The sequence below is a fragment of the Protopterus annectens genome, chromosome 14.part0 (genome assembly GCF_019279795.1).
Source record: "Protopterus annectens isolate FY-2018-M chromosome 14.part0, PAN1.0, whole genome shotgun sequence".
Lineage (NCBI taxonomy): Eukaryota > Metazoa > Chordata > Ceratodontiformes > Protopteridae > Protopterus > Protopterus annectens.
This window is the reverse complement of record NC_056748.1, coordinates 445894476-445918467: the sequence shown is the minus strand read 5'-3', so window position 1 is coordinate 445918467 and position 23992 is coordinate 445894476. Positions and strand designations below refer to the sequence as shown.

Genomic DNA, 23992 nt, shown 5'->3' with positions numbered 1-23992 from the left:
TGGGAAGCACTGAGCAGCCTTTTGTCCGAATTGGTGAAGTTTCAGCCAGAAACTAGTAGTCTATTGGTCGTTTTGGGCCAATTCCTAGCTCCTTTCAGCCCCTGCTATAAAACACGCTAAACACGTGTTTTCCAGCTTGTACCAACTCTGCACAGATCCTCGTGGTGGCCTGCAGAGTGATCCAAGCAGCAGAGAGCTAAAAGAGTGACTTTCTACCAGATATAAGTATTTTTGTGGCTTTCCCACTGTTATTAAGCTAGCGACTGCATTTTAGCCTGTTTTACTGCTACTTTAAGTGATTTCTGCATTTTACACTGTTTATTGCACTTTAAGTTACTAATTGTTGCAAATTGTTTCTGTAGGCTACACACTAAAGTGCGCTAGCCGATTTACAGCATTTATAGCATTTACTGTCTGTTTTTTCCTTATCTCTGTAATAAAACAAAAAATCTCTTGTTTTCCCACTTTACTGAACTAGAGTAGTCCAGTTTCAGAGTTGCTGATCCCTGGGCTTTGTTTTTAGTTCCTGTTACTGATCCATTGCCTTATTAGGAAGGAGGAAGTTTCTTTGCTTACCAGTGGGAGTGGGAAGCACTGAGCTGCCTTTTGTCCGATTTGGTGAAGTTTCAGCCAGAAACTAGTAGTCCATTGGTCGTTTTGGGCCAATTCCTAGCTCCCTTCAGCCCCCTGCTATAAAACACGCTAAACTGTACTGCTGATCTAACCAGCATATCCTATAACTGAAAAGTTCATCTCTACTTGATTCCCAAGTAGACTATTCTCTATCTGTAAAGCCTAGCACTTACTCCTACAGTACTTGCACCTTGATAAAGCACTCTTATTATAGATAGTACCCCACCAGCCCAAAACCCACTTCACCCGGAGTCCTTTGAAAGTTCTTTATCTACTACTTCTAGTATGTCGAGGGATCAGTTGCTAGTGTCCTCTCCAGCTCAACTGGTGAACCTGGGAATATTGAGGCAATGTTACAATTGCCTCATGTACACAGACAATCCTCTCCTTCTCCCACAAAACACAAATACATGCGAGAGATGCAACTATACGGCCAAACTGGAGGCTGAGCTCTCTCAACATAGGACTGGCAAGACCAGACAGGAGGAGAAGGCAACCACACACAATACATACCCAGTCACACATGGTACCATCACAACTTCAAATCATACACATACTCACACAAAGACATACTCGGAGGCTCTGGTCAAAATTTACCAAAACAGCAGAGGCCACCAAAGCAGACACCCAAACAACTACCACCTCACGACCCAACACATGCAACACATAGACCACACAGTCAGAGTGTCAAACAGTCACAGCCCTTAAGGCCAAACAAAATGCCAGACACACTTGTCATTGGTGATTCCATAGTCAGACACACTGACGTCCCGCTCACCAGACTGAGTAAGGAGAAGGTCACAGTAAGCTGCCTGTCGGGCGCTAGAATCCGCCACATAACGCAAGCACTCAGGTCTCTCAACAGCAGGTACAAGTGCGACTCAGTCATTGTCCACGCTGGTGTCAACGACCTGAGACGCACCTCCTTGGACTACATGAAAAGGGACGCCGAGGAGCTCTCTGATTATGTAGCCCAGGCAGGTATGACCCTGACCTTGAGCAGTATCCTACCTTCACCTAGAATGATGCCACAATACAGTGATAAGATGATCAGCTTTAATAATTGTCTTAAATTCTGGTGTCATTCAAAGGGGATCCAATGTCTGTCTGCCTGGGATGACATGCTGGACAAGCCACGCTGCTTCGCAAGGGACGGCTTGCACCTGTCACCCTGGGCTTCCGGATATTGGCAAAGGCTCTTGCCACCCCATAATGCCTTTTTAGGCAAGGCTCAAATTCTAAACCTACCACCCTAGAACACCAAAAGGAAAAAACTAAGGGTAAAGCTGCTCAATGCCAGAAGTCTCAATCTCAAGATGCACGCACTCGAGGCCCTTCTCAATATGGAGAACATCGATGTCTGTGCTGTGACAGAAACCTGGTTCAAGGCTCCTGAGAGCACCCCAGCACTAACAGGTTTCACCTCATATCATACGTTCCGGCCCCAAAATCCGGACAACACCAAGAAAGGAGGGTGTCCATATTCATAAAGGACACCCACACCTCAAGGTTGGTGGCAACGCACGATGCATCGGAGACCATCCAGGTGCAATTAACCATAGGCAAGACTGCTCTGCAATTTGTAGCATGTTACAGGCCACCCTCTCAAACTCAGGAACCTCACATGGCCTTCCTGAAAACATTGGAGGGATAAATGTATCTCCAAACACCATCATACTAGGTGACTTCAACTACCCTAATATAGACTGGGAACACTACTCAAGCCCGAACACTCTAACCCAAAGATTCCTGGAGTTCATAAACTCAAATGCCATGGAACAACTAGTCACCATCCCCACAAGAGGTGAAAACATACTTGATCTCATCATCACGAACATGGGATCAAAATGTTCAACACCGAAGTATACCCCTCACTGGTGAGATCAGATCATAAACTAATCTCGCTGGAGGTCCTCATCCCGCCCCACCTGAAACAAAAAGACCACAGTGAAAAACTTCTCAAAAGCCGATTTCACACTTCTAAAAACTAGTGTGGTCTCCTTTAAGGCCCCTGAGCCAGTGGTAAACATTACTCAAACCGCTGAATCACTTACAAATGCCTTCTACCAGCACCTACAGGACTGCATGGATCAGGCAATCCCAAACAAAACTAAGACTCTCTGTACCAAAGGCAAGCGTCCAGTCTGGTGGACCCCAGCCATAAACAAGCTCTACAACAAAAGGAGGAAGCTACTACAAGATAGAGCAAAATCCTTGAAAGGTAAGACACCTTTGATCATTATAAGTCAAAAACTAAGAGCTCTCATAAAATCATCCAAGGCAAAGTTTGAGAGAAAAATCGCCAAGGACTCTAAAGACAATCATAAGGCCTTCTTTAGCTATGTTAGAAACCTAGGAGGAAACTCCCAGATATGCTCAGAATTAGTTCAAAATGATGTGAAAATTACTGAACCTACACACATTGCTAACATACTGGCTGACAGGTTCAGTGCAAACTTCTCCCCTCCCCAAAGGAGAGATATCTATTCCAGAGGATTGTAGCCCCCAAACATCTCCAACGCCCAGGTGAGAACTGCCCTCACTAAGGCAAAAACACAGCATCCATGGGACGGATGGTGTCCCGGCTGTGTGCTTCATGAACTCAACGAGGAATTAAACCCACAGTTAGGACAGCTGTTTAATCTTAGCCTCACCTCAGGATCATTACCCAAGGAGTGGCGCACGGCGACTGTGGTCCCACTTCATAAGGCGGTGCCTCCACAGACCCTGGAAATTACCGCCCCATTAGCTTGACAAGCCTTATCTGCAAAGCCATGGAGAGGATCATAATGGAACTCATAAATAAAGACATAGGGAACTTGCAGACTTTGGATCCAACCCAGTTTGGCTTTGTCAAAGGCAGATCCTGCCTCTTAAACTTGGTTGACTTTTGAGACAGTCACCAAGGCCATTGATGAGGAAAGGCAGTCCATACAGCCTACCTCGACCTGGCAAAGGCCTTGACACAATACCCCACTCAGGTATCATCGAAAAACTCATCAGCTTGAATGTAAACCCATACATCACAAGATGGGTTGCAAACTGGCTAAGCGACAGAACCCACAGGGTCAGAGTTGCTGGAGCCATGTCAGACTCAAAGCCTGTCACAAGTGGTGTCCCACAGGGCTCAGTCCTGGGTCCACTCTTGTTCGGCATCTACTTTTCTGAAGTACAAGCAAACACAGGAGGGTTATGGCTGACAAAGTTTGCAGATGACTGCAAACTGGGGCCATAGTCGAAAACACATCTGACACAGATATCCTCCAGAAGGGCCTCACAGAAGCGGATAACTGGTGCCAGAGCCATGGCCTGAAGTTAAACGCCAAAAATGCATAGTCATACCCTTCGGGAAAAACAAGGTTACCCCTAGCTACCATATAGGTGACAATCCACTGAGCACAGAAAAAGTCATCAGGGATCTGGGGACCCAAGTTGACAGTAGTCTTCGTTTGACACTCATGTTGCTAAAGTAGTTAGGAAAACCTTCTATATCGCCCACCTGATCATGAAGGGATTCACATCTAGATCAAGGGAGGTCATCGTCCCGCTGTACTCATCTCTCATGAGACCTATGATTGAGTACAATGCCCGTTCGAATGTATCTGACCAGACACCTGATGCAGCTTGAAAGGCCCCAAAAGTTCCTCACCAAAAGGATAAAGGGTCTCAAAAATATGTCTTATGCTGCCCGACTGAAAGAACTCCAGCTTTATTCAGCCTCATACCGCTTGCTCAGAGGTGACCTGTGCCTGACATATAAGGCCATGTCAAACCCAGATTTGATGAATATGCTTCACCTCAAAAAATCTAGATCCCTCAGAACCACAAGGGCGGGAGACTTAAACCTTGACACGGTTATAAATAGAACGTGCTGGAGGGACAGATTCATCACCCAGAGACTCCTATGCTGTGGAACAAAATCCCGGTACATGTGAGGCAGAGCACCTCGCTGGCCTTGTTCAAGAGGAATCTTGACCAATGGATGGGAGATCGCAGATATACCCCAGGGATTACTTCAGTGTCACTGCTTGACAGAGGCACAGAAAAATGATAGGCATAGTTTTTATTCAAACTAAAGGGGTGGCGAAAGCCACATAACTATGGGCTAGGCTTATAAATGCCCTTGGGCAGATAGCCTAGTATGAACCTATGAACCTATGAACCTAAGTGCCCATCCATAGTTGCAGGTCCTAATGTGTTCTTGTAAAGGATAAGAGTGGAGGGTGTTTGTAACCGGATGAGGGAAGGTTGTTTACTTTGTGTAATCTGTAGCTAATCTCACCAGTGATGCTGTCCAGCACCCAAACCAGATGCTCTCTGAGCAGCAATAGTCCTAGGTACTATAATAAAGGTAAAGTAAACCTAGTTGGCTTGTGAATAACTCAGGACTGAGGTAAAGTTCTGCGATGTTTTATATAGAGAAATTTCAGCTTCTGGTGGTGTATATCTACAAGGCGCCAGTAACCGCAGCTGCACAAATAGCAGCTTGACACAAACACAAGGCTTATATACGATCAGAAAAAAAAACAAGTTTTACACTAACTATGCCCTACAGCCAATCAGGTAAGCATAGAACAAATTTTCCATCAGTAATTCATAGCTCAGATAAGTGAAATCATATGCCTAATACTAACTAAGAAGCAGTAGACACAATGTATTTCAGTGTGGTACAGCAGCCCCTGCAGCAACTTTAAAGTACAAAAAAAAAAGAAACAATAAACAGCACAGTCAACTTTCACAGTATAATAAAATAAGCAATGTTTCTATTTGTTTGTGTCTCTACTTAGCACTAGCAAGGCAAGCAGCTCTGTGCTAATCTGCCAAATTTATACCAACACTGGGAATACAGAAAATGAACTACTGAGCCCTCTGGCCAATAAAACAACTATACTTAGAGCCCTTTCATGTGCTAACCAACGCAGACAGACCAGGCAAACACCTACTGCCAATAGATGAATAATCCCAGTCCACCTAATGTAAAAACACAGTAAAGACTGTTCAGAGTGAAGTGTTACCATAAACAAACTTAAACTTAAGGCAATAAGTAATTCAGGATAACAGCAGTCCATGTTAAATAGCTTATAAAAGTGTGATTATTCAATAAAAGTACTTGACTTTGTAGAAATGAGCCAAGAGCCACTCAACTGTGCAGAATTTTATGAAGTTACTATAAACAAGGTAAGCTGATTAATAAGCCCTATGGCCAATAAAAAAACTAACCTTTAACCCACTCACATTCATCTCATCCCTCAAAGAATCTAACTGGCATCCTCTAAAGTACCTCAGACTTGATGACACAGTTGAATGTTTTAATACTACCTTCCTGAGCATCCTTAATTACCATGCCCCCATAAGACTTTCCAGAACCAAAGCACAACCCTCCCCATGGCTACAGAAATTTACTAAGTCAGAAATGAAAAACAGGGATAAAGCCTGGGAGCACTGGTGCAAAACCAAAACCCCCTCAACTAGACAGAAATTCCTAGAACTACACAATAGAGTCAAAAAGCTAATAAAACAGGACAAATTCCAATACTACCAGTCTGCCCTAGACTCCTCACAACACAGCCCCAAACAATTCTGGTCCTCCATAAACTCCATCCTCCACCCAGGTAAAGTCAGTACCCTCCTCCTAACATCCCTCACTCCTCCGAAAATATTGCTACCTCATTCAACATACACTTCACACAAACCATACTATCACTATCTAAACAACACAACCCCCCTCCCCTCCAACCCACACCTTCAACTAGTAATCTCCCCACTGCCTTCTCTTTTTCTCCTGTACCTACTTCCAACATAAAAAAACTCTTAACTAAACTTAAACCCACCAAATTAGCAGCAGACAACCTCCCAAGTGAATACCTACAAATCACAGCTGATGCTCTGGCCTACCCAGTATCCATCTTGATTAACCGATCTCTGTCAGAAAGTTACGTTCCCACACTGTGGAAAGTATCACATATAATTCCCCTCCACAAAGGTGGACCCTCCACAGAACTAACCAATTACTGCCCCATAGCTATTCTCTCTCCACTCTCCAAAGTACTAGAGAGATGCATACACCCTCAAGTCTCAGACTACCTCCTTACTAACAACCTCCTTTCCAATACTCAGCATGGTTTCTGACCAAACCATAGCACCACCACTGCCTTACTCTCCTTTACTAACACTATCATTCAGCATAAAAGCAATGGCTATTTCTCCCCTGCTACTTTCCTAGACCTATCTAAAGCATTTGACATAGTCCCACACAAACAACTTATCTCTGTCCTCAATAACCTATCCTTCTCTCAATCAGTCACCAACTGGTTTCAGAGTTACCTGTCTGACCGCCAACAATCCGTTGTATGGCAGAATGACATATCTCCCCAACTACCTGTCACCATAGGGGTTTCCCAAGGATCCATCCTTGGACCCCTACTCTTCTCTGTTTTCACCAATAATCTAGCCTCTGCCACCAAACATGGCACACTCATACAATACGCAGATGACTCAACCATCATCTGCTCAGCCCAGTCCCTAACCAAACTGCAAAAAGTCACACAGGAAGCCTTATCCACTGTTGAAACTTGGTTATCCAATGTCCAATTAATACTCAACCCAAACAAAACTATTCATCTTCCAACCCACCAAACATACTCAGAACAACTCTCACTTTAACATCACAGCAAAAGACAACACCACTATATACCCAACTGAACACACCAAATTGCTAGGAGTGGAAATAGACAATAAACTAAAATTTGTCATTCACATATCCATGACCATAAAAAAAGTCCACAAACAACTAGGAGCATTATACAAAAATAAACAACTTCTCACCAAAGCAGCAAAGATTTCAATAGCAAATTCCCACCTTATCTCCACTCTACTTTATGCCTCTCCAATATATACCAACCTAAGGCAATGCGATCTAAACAAGCTAGAGAACTGCTACAACAAAATCGCCAAATTCGCCACAGGGGCATCCTACCGTAGTCACCACTGTCTCTCACTTGCTGAACTGGACTGGCTTGAACTCCCTCACATCCTTCAATGGTATCAACTCTCACTCACCCACAAACTAGTAAACCATGCACTAAATGTCCCATCCCTCCAGAATCTACTCCAACCCTATCGTACCACCAGACCACTAAGATCCAGCAACAAAAATCACTTGCAGATCACTAAAGCCAATAACTCTGCTGGTGAAGCACTATTCTCTTGCACCATAGACAAATTATGGAACTCCCTCCCACCCACAATTACCTCCACACCATCATGTACCCACTTCAAAACCTTACTAAAAGTGCACCTAAAAACATGCTGGCTATGCCCTTGCAACTCCCACTCTTAATATCACCCACCTCATCCAACCGCTACCTTTCTTTCCACTCCACTAACTACCTTGATTATAGCAAGCTCTCAGATGCTCATAAGCCTAGTACTTATTATACAGCAGGAACTTCTTATTGTAGCATTTGTTAATGTCTGTTATGTACTTCACAGATAAAGATTCTAGTTGTCTACTGATGTACTATGTTCTTCATCTGTAAAGATGTTGTAAGTAATTGCTATGTTAAATTGTTAATCGCTATGTAATCCAATGTAACTATTGTCTGTTTATTTTAACTGTGGAGTTTTCTCCCCGGGCCTCCGCTGAAAATGGACCTACGTCCAGTCGGACACTCCCGGTCAACAAATGTAAATAAATAAATAAAATAAAAATTAAAAAATAACTACATGCAGGAATCTCTAGTGTGTTTCTTCAACCTATAAAGATCAGGCTACCATCCACTGCTAAAGATGGAAAAACAAATGCTTGCTAGAGTTCAAAAATATACTACTTTATCCAACAACTAGCTAGATAAAGAAATCAGAGCAATTAAATCAGTAGAACAGACAATGTGAGGCAAAATTCACTTTTTTTTTTCAAAATAAGCACAAGGAAAGACAAATAAATAATTCATGATATCAACAGCAGTGTAGAAAGGGTGGAGCTTATAATTTTTCATTTACAGTAATGGTGAGCAGTATAAAATCCCCAAATTAAAAAAGCAGATCAAGGAATGGGAGGGTGGGTGGAAAAAATAACCAGCAGGGAGTCACCAACAGTGTTTGTAGTTTTTGCAGGCCTCGAGTCTTATCAGAAAAGACAAGGCCACATATATACTCTGTGTATTTAAGTATCAGTCAAGAAACAAATTAACCAATGGGAAAAATATGAAATATGCAGCCTCAGTAATTTAAGTATCTATCTGTCACACAGAACAAAAACACCAGGCCATGCAGCTTTCTGAAAACAGATTTCCCCTGCCACTGTCTCTTCTCTTGCTCTTTCCTTTGCATATCTCTCCTTAGTTCCTCTTTTAGTATATTCCACTCTTTTATCAACTCATCCCCATTCCTAAAAATTCATCTAATGTTCTTATCAAATGTACAAACAAACTTGCAGGCCCCAGCAGATGTAAGGTGCCAAATAAATGAGTTAATAGCAAAAAAGAACACTGCACCAAAGCACAGCCAATAAAACTTAAAATACTTGAATGACTTCAGCAATAACCATGTGTTTTCATGGCCTAAAGCAGTGAGCAGTAAGTCTGGTGTCAGTAACACAGCAGAAAGTGTGAACATTACTGTGATGGCTGAGGTAGTACAGACTGTAGCTATGAACCCATTAGAAAGAATTAGTCTACATATAACAGCCCATATAACAGCCCATGTGGAGAGATGATGGGAGTGTCTCTCCAAGATTCCAAAACTGTCAACACACCTGGTGATGTACAGTTGAAAGATAGTACAGTTAAGCGGAAGACTGAGACAGTTGCAAGACCGAAGATTCTTCCCCAGTTCCCCTGCTCCATCAGGCAAGGACAGAATGTCTCATCAGAGAGATCCAGGAGTCAGGAAAGGACAAGGAAGTGGAAATAACCAGGGGGACAAAGGAGTTACCACATTATAAAGAAAATGTGGACAGCGAAAGACACACCTTATTGTGGAATCTCTCAGATAGACAGTCGTCTACTGATGAATTTAGTGTCCTGAACAGGGCTTGAGTTTTATACCATCTCAACCTGTGGACTTGGTTGATTGTATTATGGACTTTGATGTTGAGAATTATGTACTGTAATGATAACATTGCCATGGATGCAGTTGATATTTTTAAGACGCCTAGTGTGTTTGTTCCACAGAACCATCACATTGTAGAGTTGTTTGCCAGAAAATGTGAACATGTTATTTATGAGTTACTCAATGACAGTAGTAGAAATTGTAGATTCTATAATCTATCAGTTGCTGAGAGAGCAGCCCAGGATAAGCTGAGGAATGACAAGAGTATTGTTATACATCCTGCAAATAAAGGTGGCCCGGTTGTGGTTATGAATAGAGATTACTATTTTGAATCTATGAAACAGATGCTGGTTGATTTGAATACATATGTAGTCATCAGTACTGCAGATATACAACATATGCACAATAATATTATGGACACGCTGTTGGATTGTCTTAACGTACAGGCTATTTCTAAAGATCTGTTTGATTATTTGGTTGTAGAGGCTCCACTTGTGCTGGTTATACAAGGGATGCCCAAAGTTCATAAAGATCCATTGAGACCCCCATTTAGGAGTATAATGGCTGGTGGAGGTTGGTTGGCAGAGCCATTTTCTATTCATATAGAGAAATTTCTTAGGCCTATTCTTGATAAGTAATGTCTATGTTCTCTGGGACACTAAACAATTTTTATCTGATTTGTTTGAGTATGTGGAATGATCTGCAAATTATTAGTCACCATGGATGTTCAATCATTATTTACAGTTATACCCAATCAAAGGGGCATTAAAATAGTGAGGAACTTTTTGATAAAGTGGAATGAATATGACTTAGTTTTTGTTGACCTTTTATGCTTATTTTTGGAAGTAGTTGTAGAGAATAATGTTTGTGTTTAATGAGGACTTTTATCTGCAGATATCTGGCGTGGCTATGGCCATTTCTTGTGCCAATAGCTATGCCAACATGGTGCTTGCAGAATGGGAAATCAGAGTTGTTTTACCTGTGTCTTGTGTGTGGTTTTACTAGAGGTTTGTGGATAATTTGTTCCTCATTTTGGGTGGTTTAAAATGTGAATTGGATGCTTTTGTATCTATGTTTAATGGCAGTACTTCATTTCTTAAACTTACACCTAAGTCTTCATTTGAAAGAGCTAAGTTTTTGGATTTCTTGTTAGTAGACACCTGTGTGGATCCCTCACCACTGATCTTTACATGAAGGGCTGTAGTAAGACGTCCTTACTTCTTCACTCTAGCATGCATCCACAGCACATTTTTAATAATATAGTTAAGGGATAGGCCATGAGGTTGTCTAGGCTTTGTGCTGATATTATTAATGATGGATGTTTGAAACAGCTGGAGGTTAATTTGAAAAGAAGGGGGAAGCTGAGAACAAGATTGATATGGGCATGAATAAGGCTAGGGAGTTGAGGTGCACAGTAGCTAGACCATATTTTTATAAGCATGATACCACCTTGGAGGAGGTGGATAGAACTAATTGAGATACTACTGTCACCATTGCATACACTTGTTAAGAGAGATTTATTACAAGAAATGGGGGATTTTGCAGCTGGATGAGAAAGTTACAAGGGTGGCTGGAGCTTACCCTAGGTTTAGATATAAGAATAAGCCATCACTCAAACATAAGTTGTGTTACCCAGATAGAGCATCACATCAGATCAAGTATGGTGTTCCTATGGGGACTACCACTTGTAACAGTTGTAATTTCTATTGCTTTATAGAGTGTGGAGGACTATTCAGGCTCATGGATACAAGTAGAGTGTTTAAATTTAATGGTGGGATTGATTGCAACAGCAAAAATCTGGTCTATTAGCCTGTTGTGTGGCCTGCCCACGTTTTTATGTGGGCAAGACCAACAGGAGGTTATGTGAGACCATGACCATAGTTATTGTAAAAAGAGGAAATTAGAATTTTGTGCCTTAGCGAAACATACTTTGAATGCAGGTGATTCTCATACTTTTCGGTTTAAGGTCATAGACATAGTTTTTAACCATCTGTGAGGAAGTGATTTGATTAACAGTACAAAGATTTTGGAGTCCCGATGGACTGGTAGACTTATGCACATAAGGGGTCGGGGTTGAATGAATTTGTGCCCATTAGACCAGACCTGGCAGCTAGAAGACTAAGGAGGGGAGTGCAGTATTGTGACTAGAATGTTATGTCTTAAGTGGGTTAAGTAGGTCTTGCTTCAACTTACTAGGGCACCAGATTTACTTCTATATATTTAAATATGAATATGTTAATGGCTGAGGCTAGTTGCATATGTGAGATGGGCAAGCTTCTTTCAGTGATATATTCCTGCCATAAGGTTGAGTGTATATTCTTTTTGGCATCAACAGTTTAAGTGATAAATCTTGAAATCAACGACAGATGTAGCTGTGGATAGCAGTTTTTGCTAGTTTGGCCTTATACTGATGACAGCACTGTGTTGTTCTTGTAGAGTCTGCACTTGCTGTGAAGTCAGGGATGTAAGATCGAACCACCTTCTACATGAAATGTGTCCTGAATGTAAGTTCCATGGATAGTAGACAGGTTCAAGCTGCTGTATTGCAGTTTTATTATTATTAGCAGCCACAGGGTATGTCAGTATCAGCGCTCCCATTTTAGGAATGGGTTAGTTTTATCTAGTGTCATCGTTTACTGTGTCATTTTTTGTTATGTAAGTTTTACTGTTAAGCAGTAGACTTGAGCTGCTCTTTGACATTTTTGAGATATCTCAACAACACAATTCATGCTTTAGTTTAAGGATGGAGTAGTATTATACAGTGGAATGCTTCACTATATTTACAAAGTGCATCTTAGAATCTGTTTCGTATGGAGTCCTTTGAGCATAGGGGAACTCCATTGGAATGCTGTAAGGTTTAATGATGATTATAATGAGCAGAATGACTACTTATGTTTTGATGGGGTAAGGTCATGTTTTTACTTGCTCTTATCCAGCTTCAAAGCATTAATTCCTTCATTTTAACATGTGATATGATATGCAGCATGACAATTGTTTGTGAATCAACACGTTTGGATTTCTATTTAGAAAGGACATGATATAGCTGTTTGCAAAATTCTTTGTATATGTACTGTGACTGAGCCATTGACTGCTGCATCTAATTTGAGTGTTAGATTTTATTATTTAGGAAATTTTTTGGTTTTTGGTTTTATTATACTTTAATTTTTATCAGAGTGATTTTTGTAGGTTGCAGTTACTGCCTCTTTAAATGTTTGTGCTACACTATTAATTGGAAGTATCTTATTGATTTGTCAGTTTTTGAATTTTTGCTTAAGTGCTGTTTTGGAGTCTGACGCAAACAGGGTTCATGAAAGTGCTTACTCATATAAAGTATATTAAATGTTATTGTTGGCCATGCTTTGGTGCAGTGTTCTTTAGTCGCTAATGTTCTTATCAGCTTTACCTTGATTTCTTCCTGATTTAATATATAGGCTGAAAATTTCTGAGCTCCCATTCCCAAATCCCAAGCCTCCAGTTTGACTTCCACAGTTACATGTCCTACTGTTACTTCTTTTCTGCTTCCTTTTGCTCCTTTAATTCCATTATTATTTTCTCCATTCCTGACTCAAGAGTGTCACCTAGTCCTGTAATATGTGAATCCTGGATCTTGAGTTCCCCCATTTATTCCCCAGACATCCATCAAACCAAAGTATTTCAATAACAGAGATATTCTCTTTTTTGTGTTAGTAAGCTTCCTGTTTCCTACTTCTTTTGCCATTTCCCTTTTATGGACTATTAAGTTCCAGTCTCATGTTATAATTAAAGCTCCTTCCTGGAAGGATAATATTTTTGATAAAAATGTTTTTTTTTTTTTTTTTTGCATCTGAAGGCAGACGGTTCCAATGTAATCTTCCTCCCCATGAATATCCCATGCCAGGCTGCAACTGTCCTAACTTCATTTTATATGACTGCATCCTCTTTTAGCTACAGATACACATCTACTAAAATTATTACCCCTCTTTTCCTTGCTCTTTGGTAAGATAACTGGGTGAGTATCTTACATCCTCTGCATTGTAATTAGTTATGCTCATCTCTATTGAAATTACTTTCTCTGTAGCATTTGGTTTCCTCCTTTCTCAACATATTATAGATCATTTCTCTTTTTACTTAATTACTGATTCCCTTTAATGTTCGATATGGTTATATTTATATTTATATTTGCCATATATTGTGTTGTTCCTATCTATTTCTTGTGTATTCCTCTCCCTCTCCTATGAACTGCCTCTGCTTCTTTGTCGTACTCTTTCACTGTGTTCTTCTATCCTTTTCACTCCCATTTCCTTTATTCCACTTAACCAATGTATCTCTCCCCACTTTCTTCCTCTCTTCCCCATAATTCTCCAATACATTTCAGCAAAAGAAAACAAAAATAAAAAATGTAGTTAATCATACTATAGAATTTGGTCACATCTTCCCTGGTAAGTCATGTGATGATGTGAGGTAGTGCCAGCTGTGCCAGGGGGACTAGGGTAGTGCATGTGTAAGCCATGCCAGCATAGCTAGCTGGAGTTTTGTAAAGAATTATATGTCATTTGTATATCAAACTGATTTGTACAGATGCTTGTGTTAAAAATGCATTTGTAAAGTTGCTTGTGATAAAAATGTATCAACAGTGGGTCCTGCTGGACAGAAAAGAAATATACATCAGGCTGTATTATTGTAACTAATGAAAATTATATATTTTAACAGAGGATACTGGAAGGGAAGGGATCAAGCTCAGCCCAGCTGACATTAAGAAAAATAGCCTGAAATTAAATGACTTGGTTTAGGCCATAAAGATTTTATCTCACAATTCTGAATGTAGCCAGAGACGCAATGTCTATGAAAAGCCTGGGCTGGGATCCTGTCCTAGCATCCTTAGTAGTGAAGTAATTGCTACCCTGGGGTGGCAGAGAATTGCTTGTTAGGGAGAAAGTGTTGGAATTGTTTTACAGTTTCCAGATGTTGTAATAAACCTTACCTAAAATTCTGTGTGTGCATTGTGATTCATCAGTGCCAGATCCTGGCTAAGTTTCTATTGACAGGGTAGTGTGGAAACCACAGAGCCAAGTGACCAGGTGTGATGTTATTCTGTAGCCAGCACTGAAATTGTATTTGAATATTAGTGAAAGATATGAGGTGTGTACTCTGCTTTTGGATCTGACAAGACACTCATCCACTTTTATCTTGCTTGCTTTAATAAGTAACTAGGGAACAGTAATGCTTCGGTCAATTAAGAAAAATATGGTGAGATTAGCTAAATGTTGTTTTTTCTGTATCTGTCTGTCTCTTTCCATCTGTGTTGTTTTTAATATTTCCTGTGATTGAAACTCTGGATTCAGTATTTTTGTGTTTTTTTTTTAATTATTTATTATTAAATACATCTAAACCTCTCACTATGGCTGGAATTTTAGAAAATATTTAACCTTTGAGAGTACTTGCATTTATTTATTGGCACTATGGGTCCACCTTCCTGAAAGTCTTGTTGCTTGGTTAAACACCACCATTTGTATAAGTATTAATTTTACTAAGTGCAATTGGGTACCCTGGTGAGAGCCTTAAAGTAGCTGACTTTGGGTGTTCTTGTGGCAGTAAATCTACTTTATAGTCTGGGTTGAGGTGGCAGAGTGGGCAAGCTGTGCCAGCCTTTCCCAGGTGTGTGTGTGTGTGTGTGTGTATGTGTGACTGCCTGCATGCATGAAAATCAAATCTCAAAGACAGTGTGTGTGTAACAGCTACTTTGAACAGGGACACTGACAGCAATTATTTCACAGTGAGGGTGGTTGGGGACATGGCTTGGAACACCTGGCTAAGGACTCAGCTCTATAGTGGTCAGTGGGGAGTCTTATTTGGGGCCTGGAGAGAAAGCCCATCCCCAGAACTGGAGCATGCATTCCCTGTTTGATCATAAGAGAAATTTTACTTAGTGCAGGGAGCTGAAAATACTGTGTGTGTCTTATTTTTCTCACAGTGAACATTCCCCACTACTGACAGTGGTGAGGATTGAGGCTCCTTGATCACTGGCCCAGAGGAGGGACACCATACTCCACCAAAACTATTTACATTAATATTTCTAAGGAATTGGCCTTTTACATTAAGTTGGTGATCTGCCTGAAAGCCTCAGTTTCCCACCTCAATCGGTGGGAGCATATTATGTTGCTCACAGAGAATCCCTTCCCTGTCTCGCCCACACAATTTTTCATTTTCCCATTTAGTCCTTCTGTCATTCACTCTGTATTATCCCTTTCTTCATATCCTACCTCTATTTCAACACTTGTAGAGTTAAGTTTATGTATTACCCTCTACCAATTATTTTCATCAGTACACCTTTTTTATATATTATTGCAATGCTGTATCCCTGTAAAGATTTGAAGAAAAATATCTTTTCCACTTTTCACATCCTTTCCTCTTCCAAATATGAACAGCAAAAATTACAACGTTTGCTAGCAAGTCTTGTGCATTTTACATGTTAAAAACATTTTATACATTTATTGCAGCTCTGTCTTCCTACAGAGCACCACAGAATAAAAAGTATCACTATACAGTTTTCAAAACAAACCTTCGCCTTCTCATTGTGTCCAACAATAATCACAGCAGGTCAGCTAGTAGGTCTTGTGTGCCTTTATGAATTGCCTACCTACATTTTCTGCATTAAGTCCCTCTTTCTGACATAGAGTCTCTCATTCTTTCTGATGCATTTCCTCCTACAGTACTTCCACTCTTGCCTTCATAGTTTTATATTTCCTAAAAAGCAAAAATAAGTGTGTTGCTATACAATCCACTAGCTGCCTTTTTGCTGAATATCCTGTCCCTTCCCTTTCTTCTGCTAGGTTCTCCCTCTAGCTCTCCAACCTTGTTTCAGTCCGGGTCCAGTGACTCCACTGCAGAGTCTGGATAGTCAAACATCTTTGAGTCTTATGAGAAAAAGATCTTAGCTAGACATTTAAGTTTAAAGCGGAGCCCCTTTAACGTACACTTTCTCTGGACTAGTACAACTGCAACCCCTCTCATCCTACTAGGCCTGCAAAGTCATGGTCAACCTATACACTGGTCTCACTGCACATTATTTTAGTCCTTGGTCAGCACAGCTGTGACAGTCTATCATTTATGGTATAAGTGGTTAAGTGGACCAGTACTGGTTTACGTGTTTTTATTATTCCTTTGGCTGTGTTTGGTGGTCTCTCTCAGTAATTATTTCATTCTTTGGTAGATTGGTCCATTCTGATAGCTGTTGCATCAGAAATTTCTTACTGTTACTGCCCCCTTCACCTTCTGGTGTACTCATCAATCTTAGATTTTTTCTTCCTGCATGATCTTGTTCAATCAGGTTCACTTCTAACAACTCCACCTTCATATCTGTGGCAACCAAATTCACCCTGAACATGTCATCAACTTTTGCAAATGCTTAGAATGTTATTCACTACTTCTGTTACCTCTGAGATTGCCTTATATGTCTCTCATTTATATTCCTTCAGTTTTGCATTTTATATCCATTAGTGTCACTGCTCACTCTACCACTTTTTTGCAGTGGTTGTACAGGCAGTTGCCATTTTTGACTGTTGTCTGCTCCCTCTGTGACCTCAGCTTCATCCTTTTTCTTCCCTTTCTCACTTTATCCCAGATCATTCTTCAGTACCCCTTTTCTCTTTGTCTCACTTTTACAATAAGAACTAGCAGAAAACTACTCAGTTAAGCCATTTCTTGTGAAATCTGTGTGGGGGAGCGACAGGGAATGAGAAGTTATGTACTTACCATAACGTTCCATATTAGTTGTCTTCTTCTCGCCTTCTTTCTTGCTGGATGGGTTCAGAGCCGAACCTCGGCTCCGACTCGGCCTAATACTAAAGCTCGAGAGCTATTTTTACCGGCTCAAGGCAATGCTATGTCCCATAATGCTAGGCGTCATATACCCAGATCTCGTTTGATAGCTAACACTATGGACATATACGTCCCACCACAACAGAGAATAATCCACCTAATCATAGATACAAAAATAAAGATATATATATATATATATATATATATATATATATATATATATATATATATATATATATATATATATATATATATATAAACCCCTCTAGAAGAGCTAGCAAAAAAAAAAAAGGAAGCAAGGGAGCTAGCTGGGGATATAACTGAGGTGGCAATAACTCTCACAAGGTACTCTAGATCTTCCCAAGCTAAGGGGATGGGGGGTGGGACGAAAGAAAGAAGGTGAGAAGAAGACAACTAACATGGAACGTTATGGTAAGTACATAACTTCTCAATGTTAAGTTGTCAATCTCGCCTTCATTCTTGCTGGATGGGACAGCGTCCCTAGCACCTAAGTCCTGGGTGGCTCAATGGAACAAACTATTGAGTACAGTGGAACCAAAATCAGCACGACTTCTGGAGGCCATATTGAGCTTCTAATGAGAAATGAAGGGATGAGGAGAGGCCCAAGTGGCCGCTGTGCAAATGGAATCCATCGGCAATCTTGCCTGAAAGGCTATTGAAGAAGCTAAAGCTCTGGTTGAGTGGGATCTAGGCTTAGTAGGAAGTTCCCTGTTCCTCAACTGATAGGCCAACATGATAAGACAGGACAACCACCTGGACAAGGTTACCTTAGAGACTGGTTGGCCTTGCTTCCCTTCCGCATAAGACAGGAAGAGCTGGTTTGATTTTCTCATCCTCTTAGTTCTATCCAGGTAGAAGCATAATTGACGGTGAACGTCCAAACAATGTAACTTTCGTTCAGCTCTATTGGTATAATTTGGGAAGAAGACTGGAAGATCTATGGTCTGATTCAGATTTTTCTCTGAGATTATTTTGGGTAAAAAAGATGGATTAGTCCTAAGTGACACTCTGTCTTTGTGAAAAACAACATAAGGAGGGCGAACGCAAAGGGCATGAAGTTCCGAGACCTGTCTTAATGAGGTGATGGCTACTAAGAAGAGTGTTTTCCACGAGAGCAACTTCAACGAACAAGAAGCTGCCAGCTCAAAGGGAGGAAGAATTAAAGAAGACAGTACCAAATTTAAGTCCCACGGTGGGGGAGGGTCCTTAACCGGGGGCCTAAGTAAAAGGGTTCCTTTTAAAAAGGATTTGCAAAGTTTGTGGGACATGATGCTGGTCTCTGACAAGCCAACGTGGAAATTTGCAATCGCTGCCAGTTGAACTCTGATGGTAGCTGAGGAGGAGCCCAATTGAAAGAGTTCTGCTAGAAACTCTAGAACTGTCTGGACAGGAGCCGTAAAGGGGTCCACGTGTTTTTCCCCTGCCCAGACAGAGAAACGCTTCCATTTGCTAGCATAAGTCTTTCTGGTAGTAGACTTGTGAGAAGCGAGGAAGATATCGCGAACTGGTTGAGAGATAAGGGGAAGCCTGGCTAGGGTTGGAAGTGGAGCAACCAAGCTGTGAGGTTGAGAGATCAAAGGGACTGATGCAGCCCACCCGATTGATGGGTCAGAAGATCTGGCACTGGGTCCAGATGCCAGGGCTGCTCCAGTAGATGGCATTGCATGAACGGAAACCAAATTTGTCAAGGTCAGTAAGGGGCAATGAGGATCATCCTGGCTCTCAAGGCAGTTGCTATCTGGACTAATTGAGTAATCAAAGGAAAGGGGGGGAATGCATACAGAAGACCCCGGGGCCAATCGTGAACTAGAGCGTCTCTGGGGGGTAGACCTGGGAGAGGGAAGAGGGTAAAGAAGTCTGGACACTTGCTGTTTAGAGGTGTTGCAAAAAGGTCGCAGCAGGGCTTACCCCACCTTCTGAAAATTCTTTCCGCTACTATCTGGTTGAGAGACCACTCGTGAGGCAAGAGAATGGCTCTGCTCAGTCTGTCCGCTATGACATTGGACTTCCTGGGAATATGCGTTGCTACCAGAAGCCGTTGAGAAGAGATCGCCCATTGCCAAAGTCTGAGTGCTTCTCGACATAGGGGGTAGGATCTGGTTCCGCCCTGCTTGTTGATGTACCACACTACAGACATATTGTCTGTTTGAATTGCAATAGTCCCGGTGGGTAGAGAGTCCTGAAGGGCCTGCAACGCTAAAAGTACCGCTCTCATTTCCAAGACATTTATGTGCAAGTGGCATTCAAAGGGTTGCCATGTGCCCTGGACTGTCCTTTCCCCGAAAATGCCCCCCCCCACCTGATCAGGGAGGCATCCATTGTCACAGTGGCAAGACCATAGGTCTGCCCTGGAGTACCTGGGGGGAGACCGTCCACCAAGAAAGGCGTCTTTTGCATGACTGAGTGATTAGAATGGTGCGTGACATGGGGAGCTGCTAAAAGGACCACTGGGAAAATAGCATCCACTGCAGGATCCGCATATGAAAATGCGCTAGGGGGAGTAAAGTGATTGCTGCTGCCATGAGACCAAGTATTTTTAGTAGAAATCTGGCTTGGACTCTGCTCTCCTGTAATAGGATCTGAACATGGTTGTGAATGTCTGAAACTCTTTGTGTAGGTAGTTTTGCTGAGAGAGCTCCACTGTGTTTAAAACGCGCCTATGAAGGTAATAGACTGACAAGGTGACAATGCAGACTTTTCAAAATTTATAGAGATACCTAGCGCGTTGCACGTTTGTACAGCGTAATCTCTGGATTGGAGTAGCTGGTGTCTGGTGGTGGCAGTAAGGAGCCAGTTGTCTAAATATGGAAACACCTGGAATCCTTGTCATCTCAGGTGAGCTGCAACCACTGCCATGCATTTGGTAAACACCCTGGGGGCTGTGGTGAGGCCAAAGGGCAGGGCTCTGAATTGGTAGTGACTGGCTCCCAGCCAGAAGCGGAGAAACCTTCTGGAGCGCCTGTTCATCTTGATATGGTAGTACGCATCCTGAAGGTCTATAGAGCACATCCAATTGTCCTGACCCAGAAAGGGTAGAATGGACTGTAGCGTGACCATCCGGAACTTCGTTCTTTGAACCGACTTGTTCAGCCTGCTGAGATCCAAAATAGGTCTCCAGTCCCCTGTCTTTTTTTGGTACCAAAAAGAACTTGGAGTAGATTCCGGATCCTTGTTGGTCTGCTGGGACTGGCTGGATGGCCCTTTTTCTTAGCAGCATTGAAATTTCTAGTGCTGCTTGATCTCTCAGACCGGGTGGAACATCTGGAAGGGGCCCTTTTGGCTGATGTGGGGTGTGAAAAAAGGGAATTCTGTAACCCTCGGATATGATCGACCGTACCCATTTGTCTTGCGTGAGGGCATGCCAGACTTCTGGGTACAGTGGTAGTCTTCCCCCAACTGCCTCTGAAGGTGAACAGCCGGGCAGCTCCTCAGGGGTGCTGGAAGGGTTTGTCAGAGAAAGATTCTCTGCTACCCTGATTTTCAGGGACAGAAATATGAGATATTTCTTATTTTGTTAAATGCCATGCCAAAATCTTGTGCCGTTGGTGACAATGAATATGTGTACAAGTTTACTTCATTGATGTAATACATATATACCCCCAAATTACTAACTTCATGAAGATCATCAGTGTATTAATACAGACTTTGGATAAACTGAAGGCAAATACTCCAGTGTTGTGTGTCTGAATCCTTGGAATTAATATTTGCCTTGAAGACTTCTTTTACAAGTGTGTGTATCTGCATTCCTTTCATTTCTTGTCTTACTGAATGTTGGGCAGTACCTTCAGCTGTGTGATTGGTTATGTGACATAGTATGGTAGCTCTTTGCAAAATGCATGTACAGCAGTGAGGCATGATAAAGCTGGTTGTTTTAGTCAGACTTGAGAAAATCCTACGGAGAGGGTAATAGGGCTCTGGAGTATATTATTTGAGACACTGGTGCAGTATAAATCACCAGCGAGGCTAAATGTTATTGGGAATAGAGCCCCAATGTCTGTCAATCATCAGCCCCATCTGGCTTACTGACCCATTCATTATGCATCACCAGGTTAAAGTTCGCCTGGGAGGGGTGCATCAATTACATGGCCATTAGGGGTGCTTCAAGGGTTTTCTTCTTAGCCTTATGATCCCCATGGATGCCTGGCTTACAGAGCCAGAAGAGGATGTGCACTGGATGTCCATGCTGGTCATCCCGCACTTCTGCAAAGATCATTGCTAGCTATCAACCCTGCACCATTTCCTGAAGTGCAGGAAGTGGTTTTCTCCAGATTCCAGCAGAGAAAACACACTTCCCTATATGTTCCTTAAGTGCCCGCTACCTTCTCCCTCCCCAGAAAGGCAAGTGGATTACACCCATTCACACCTCTCCCTTCCTGACTGGGTTATCCAGTGCTGGAGCCAGTAATCAAACTCAGCTGTAGTAATGACTCCATCTCAGCACAACGAAGCCAGGCATAATTACCTTCTATATCTCTTCCCTAATCTACATGCTTCTATTATTCACTCTCTATGATAGTTTCTCACTCACTTGTTCCTGTAACTCACATAGACCCCCTTCAATCCTGCACCTTCCCCTTAGAATTTCCATTCCATTCCTTAATCTAAGCTACCTGCGAAAAATAAGGTTTTCTCCATTCTAGGCACTAGACAACACAATCAGCTGCCTTATCTTGTTTCAGTAGCACATGACCTCAGAACCTATACCACTAAAATCAAAAAAGTTATTTAGCAATCAAAATTAAAATGCATGTGTTTCACAGACTAATGTTATTTATCCAGTCCTGAACAATATGGGTCTTTGTAACCATGCTGCCTACTCGAAATCAGCAGCCAGTATTTTACTACCCTGTTGAGCTGTATTATTATTAGTAGTAATAGTAATAGTAGTAGTATATTTTCTATGTACTGCACTTTATGCTAAGTATACTTTTAACCTATAATTTTCCTGGGTCATGGCTAAAGGGCTTCACATCAGATCCATTCCCTGAACAGACTAACAAACATGTAAAATACTCAGAGGAAAATATAAAATGCTATTATACAGCTCTACAGAAATGCAGACTTAAGCCTTCATCTGAAGCAGGAAGTTTCCTGCTTCCGATTTTGTAATCTAACTACTACATCATAACCATCACTCAATGTGTCATCCATTTATATGGCATGCTATTGTACAGAATGGTACAGGATTTCACTGTGAATGCTATGTGATATGGCAAAGAAGACTAGTGCTGCAACAAGATCACAGCTACTATCTTTTTGTCAGTTGGCTGTAAAAGTACTTGTCAGTACACAAGAAAATTATTTAGTCGGAGTAATCATATGAGGTGAAATACTTTAATGAGGAAGCTGTACATATTGATTTTGCATTGATACAACAGTTATCATGTATCCCTAAATTTAAATTAAGCTAAAATCATATACGGTAAATGGGATAACTGAGCGCCTTTAGATATGAGACATGAAGCAGGGAGGAGTAATAAATGCATCCAAGATATGTTTTGCCATTTATAAAGCAAGTAGTCAGGTAACAGACAGAAGGAACAACTGCATATTTATGCAAGTCATTTGGGAGTCCTTTTTTTTCTGTTTTAGTGATATGTTATTAGACACAATATATGTAGCAGAAGACTGACGGAATGAAATCCTGATCAAATGACAAAGTTTATAAGCACCTTCAACCTTTAACGTGCTCTACTATTCTTTCAGCCAGCAGTTATCTTTAACTGGACTGTCCTACTGTGAATATTAAATTACTTTACTTTAGAATTCACTAAACAGTTAAACACTAATATCCCTCACCAGTGCGTTAGAGAAGAGTTCATAAAGACTGACCAAAACAGCACAGATTTTTTCCAAGCCTAGTAAACAGAAAAAGTGACTGCAACAAACACCTAAAGGAAATGTTCTTCCTAAATCAGTAACATTACCACTGCTACCCAATGAAATCTGTTTGGAGACTTTATGAAATGACGAGTCTGCTGCTTGCTGTCCGTGACTTTGTACAAGGTTTTAAGAGTAATGAGGCTTTTCCATCCTTACCTCTTAACAGTGCTGTTAGCTCCTCTGTTCTTGTCATTGTCCATATCACAAATGGGATATTTATTATAAACTGAATCCAGGATGGACACGATCTCTTTTTCAGAGCACGTTGGCAGCAGTAGGTGCAGGACATTATTAAGTACACCCACAGGTATCCCACTCTGCTTAACAAAGTAAGCGGTCAGCTTTCGTTCCTAAATAAATACAGAAATACACATCTAAGCATTTTGTTTCCACATACAGTGTCAGCTTTTGCTACATTACTTTAATTGCACTCTTCAAAAGTCTTTTGAAGCATACAATATTAGAATACATCATAAATGAGATATGTCTTGACTAAATCAGATGATCTATGAGGGGGCCTCCAAAAGAGTGCAACTACTGAGATTCCTGTTATGTTTTCCTATATTACTGCCTCCAGTCTGGCTACTTTTATTTTTCCTCATCCTCA

At 41.4% G+C, this 23992-nt stretch overlaps 1 protein-coding gene across 1 annotated transcript in view; it reads right to left on the bottom strand.

Moving 5' to 3' along the window:
• EVC2 (EvC ciliary complex subunit 2) overlaps positions 1–23992 on the bottom strand; it is a 1983677-nt gene that overhangs the window by 91639 nt on the left and 1868046 nt on the right. Inside the window, exon 20 of the mRNA XM_044056208.1 lies at positions 23542–23735. Coding sequence (XP_043912143.1) covers positions 23542–23735 — 194 coding nt within the window. The remainder of the gene's footprint in view (positions 1–23541; positions 23736–23992) is intronic.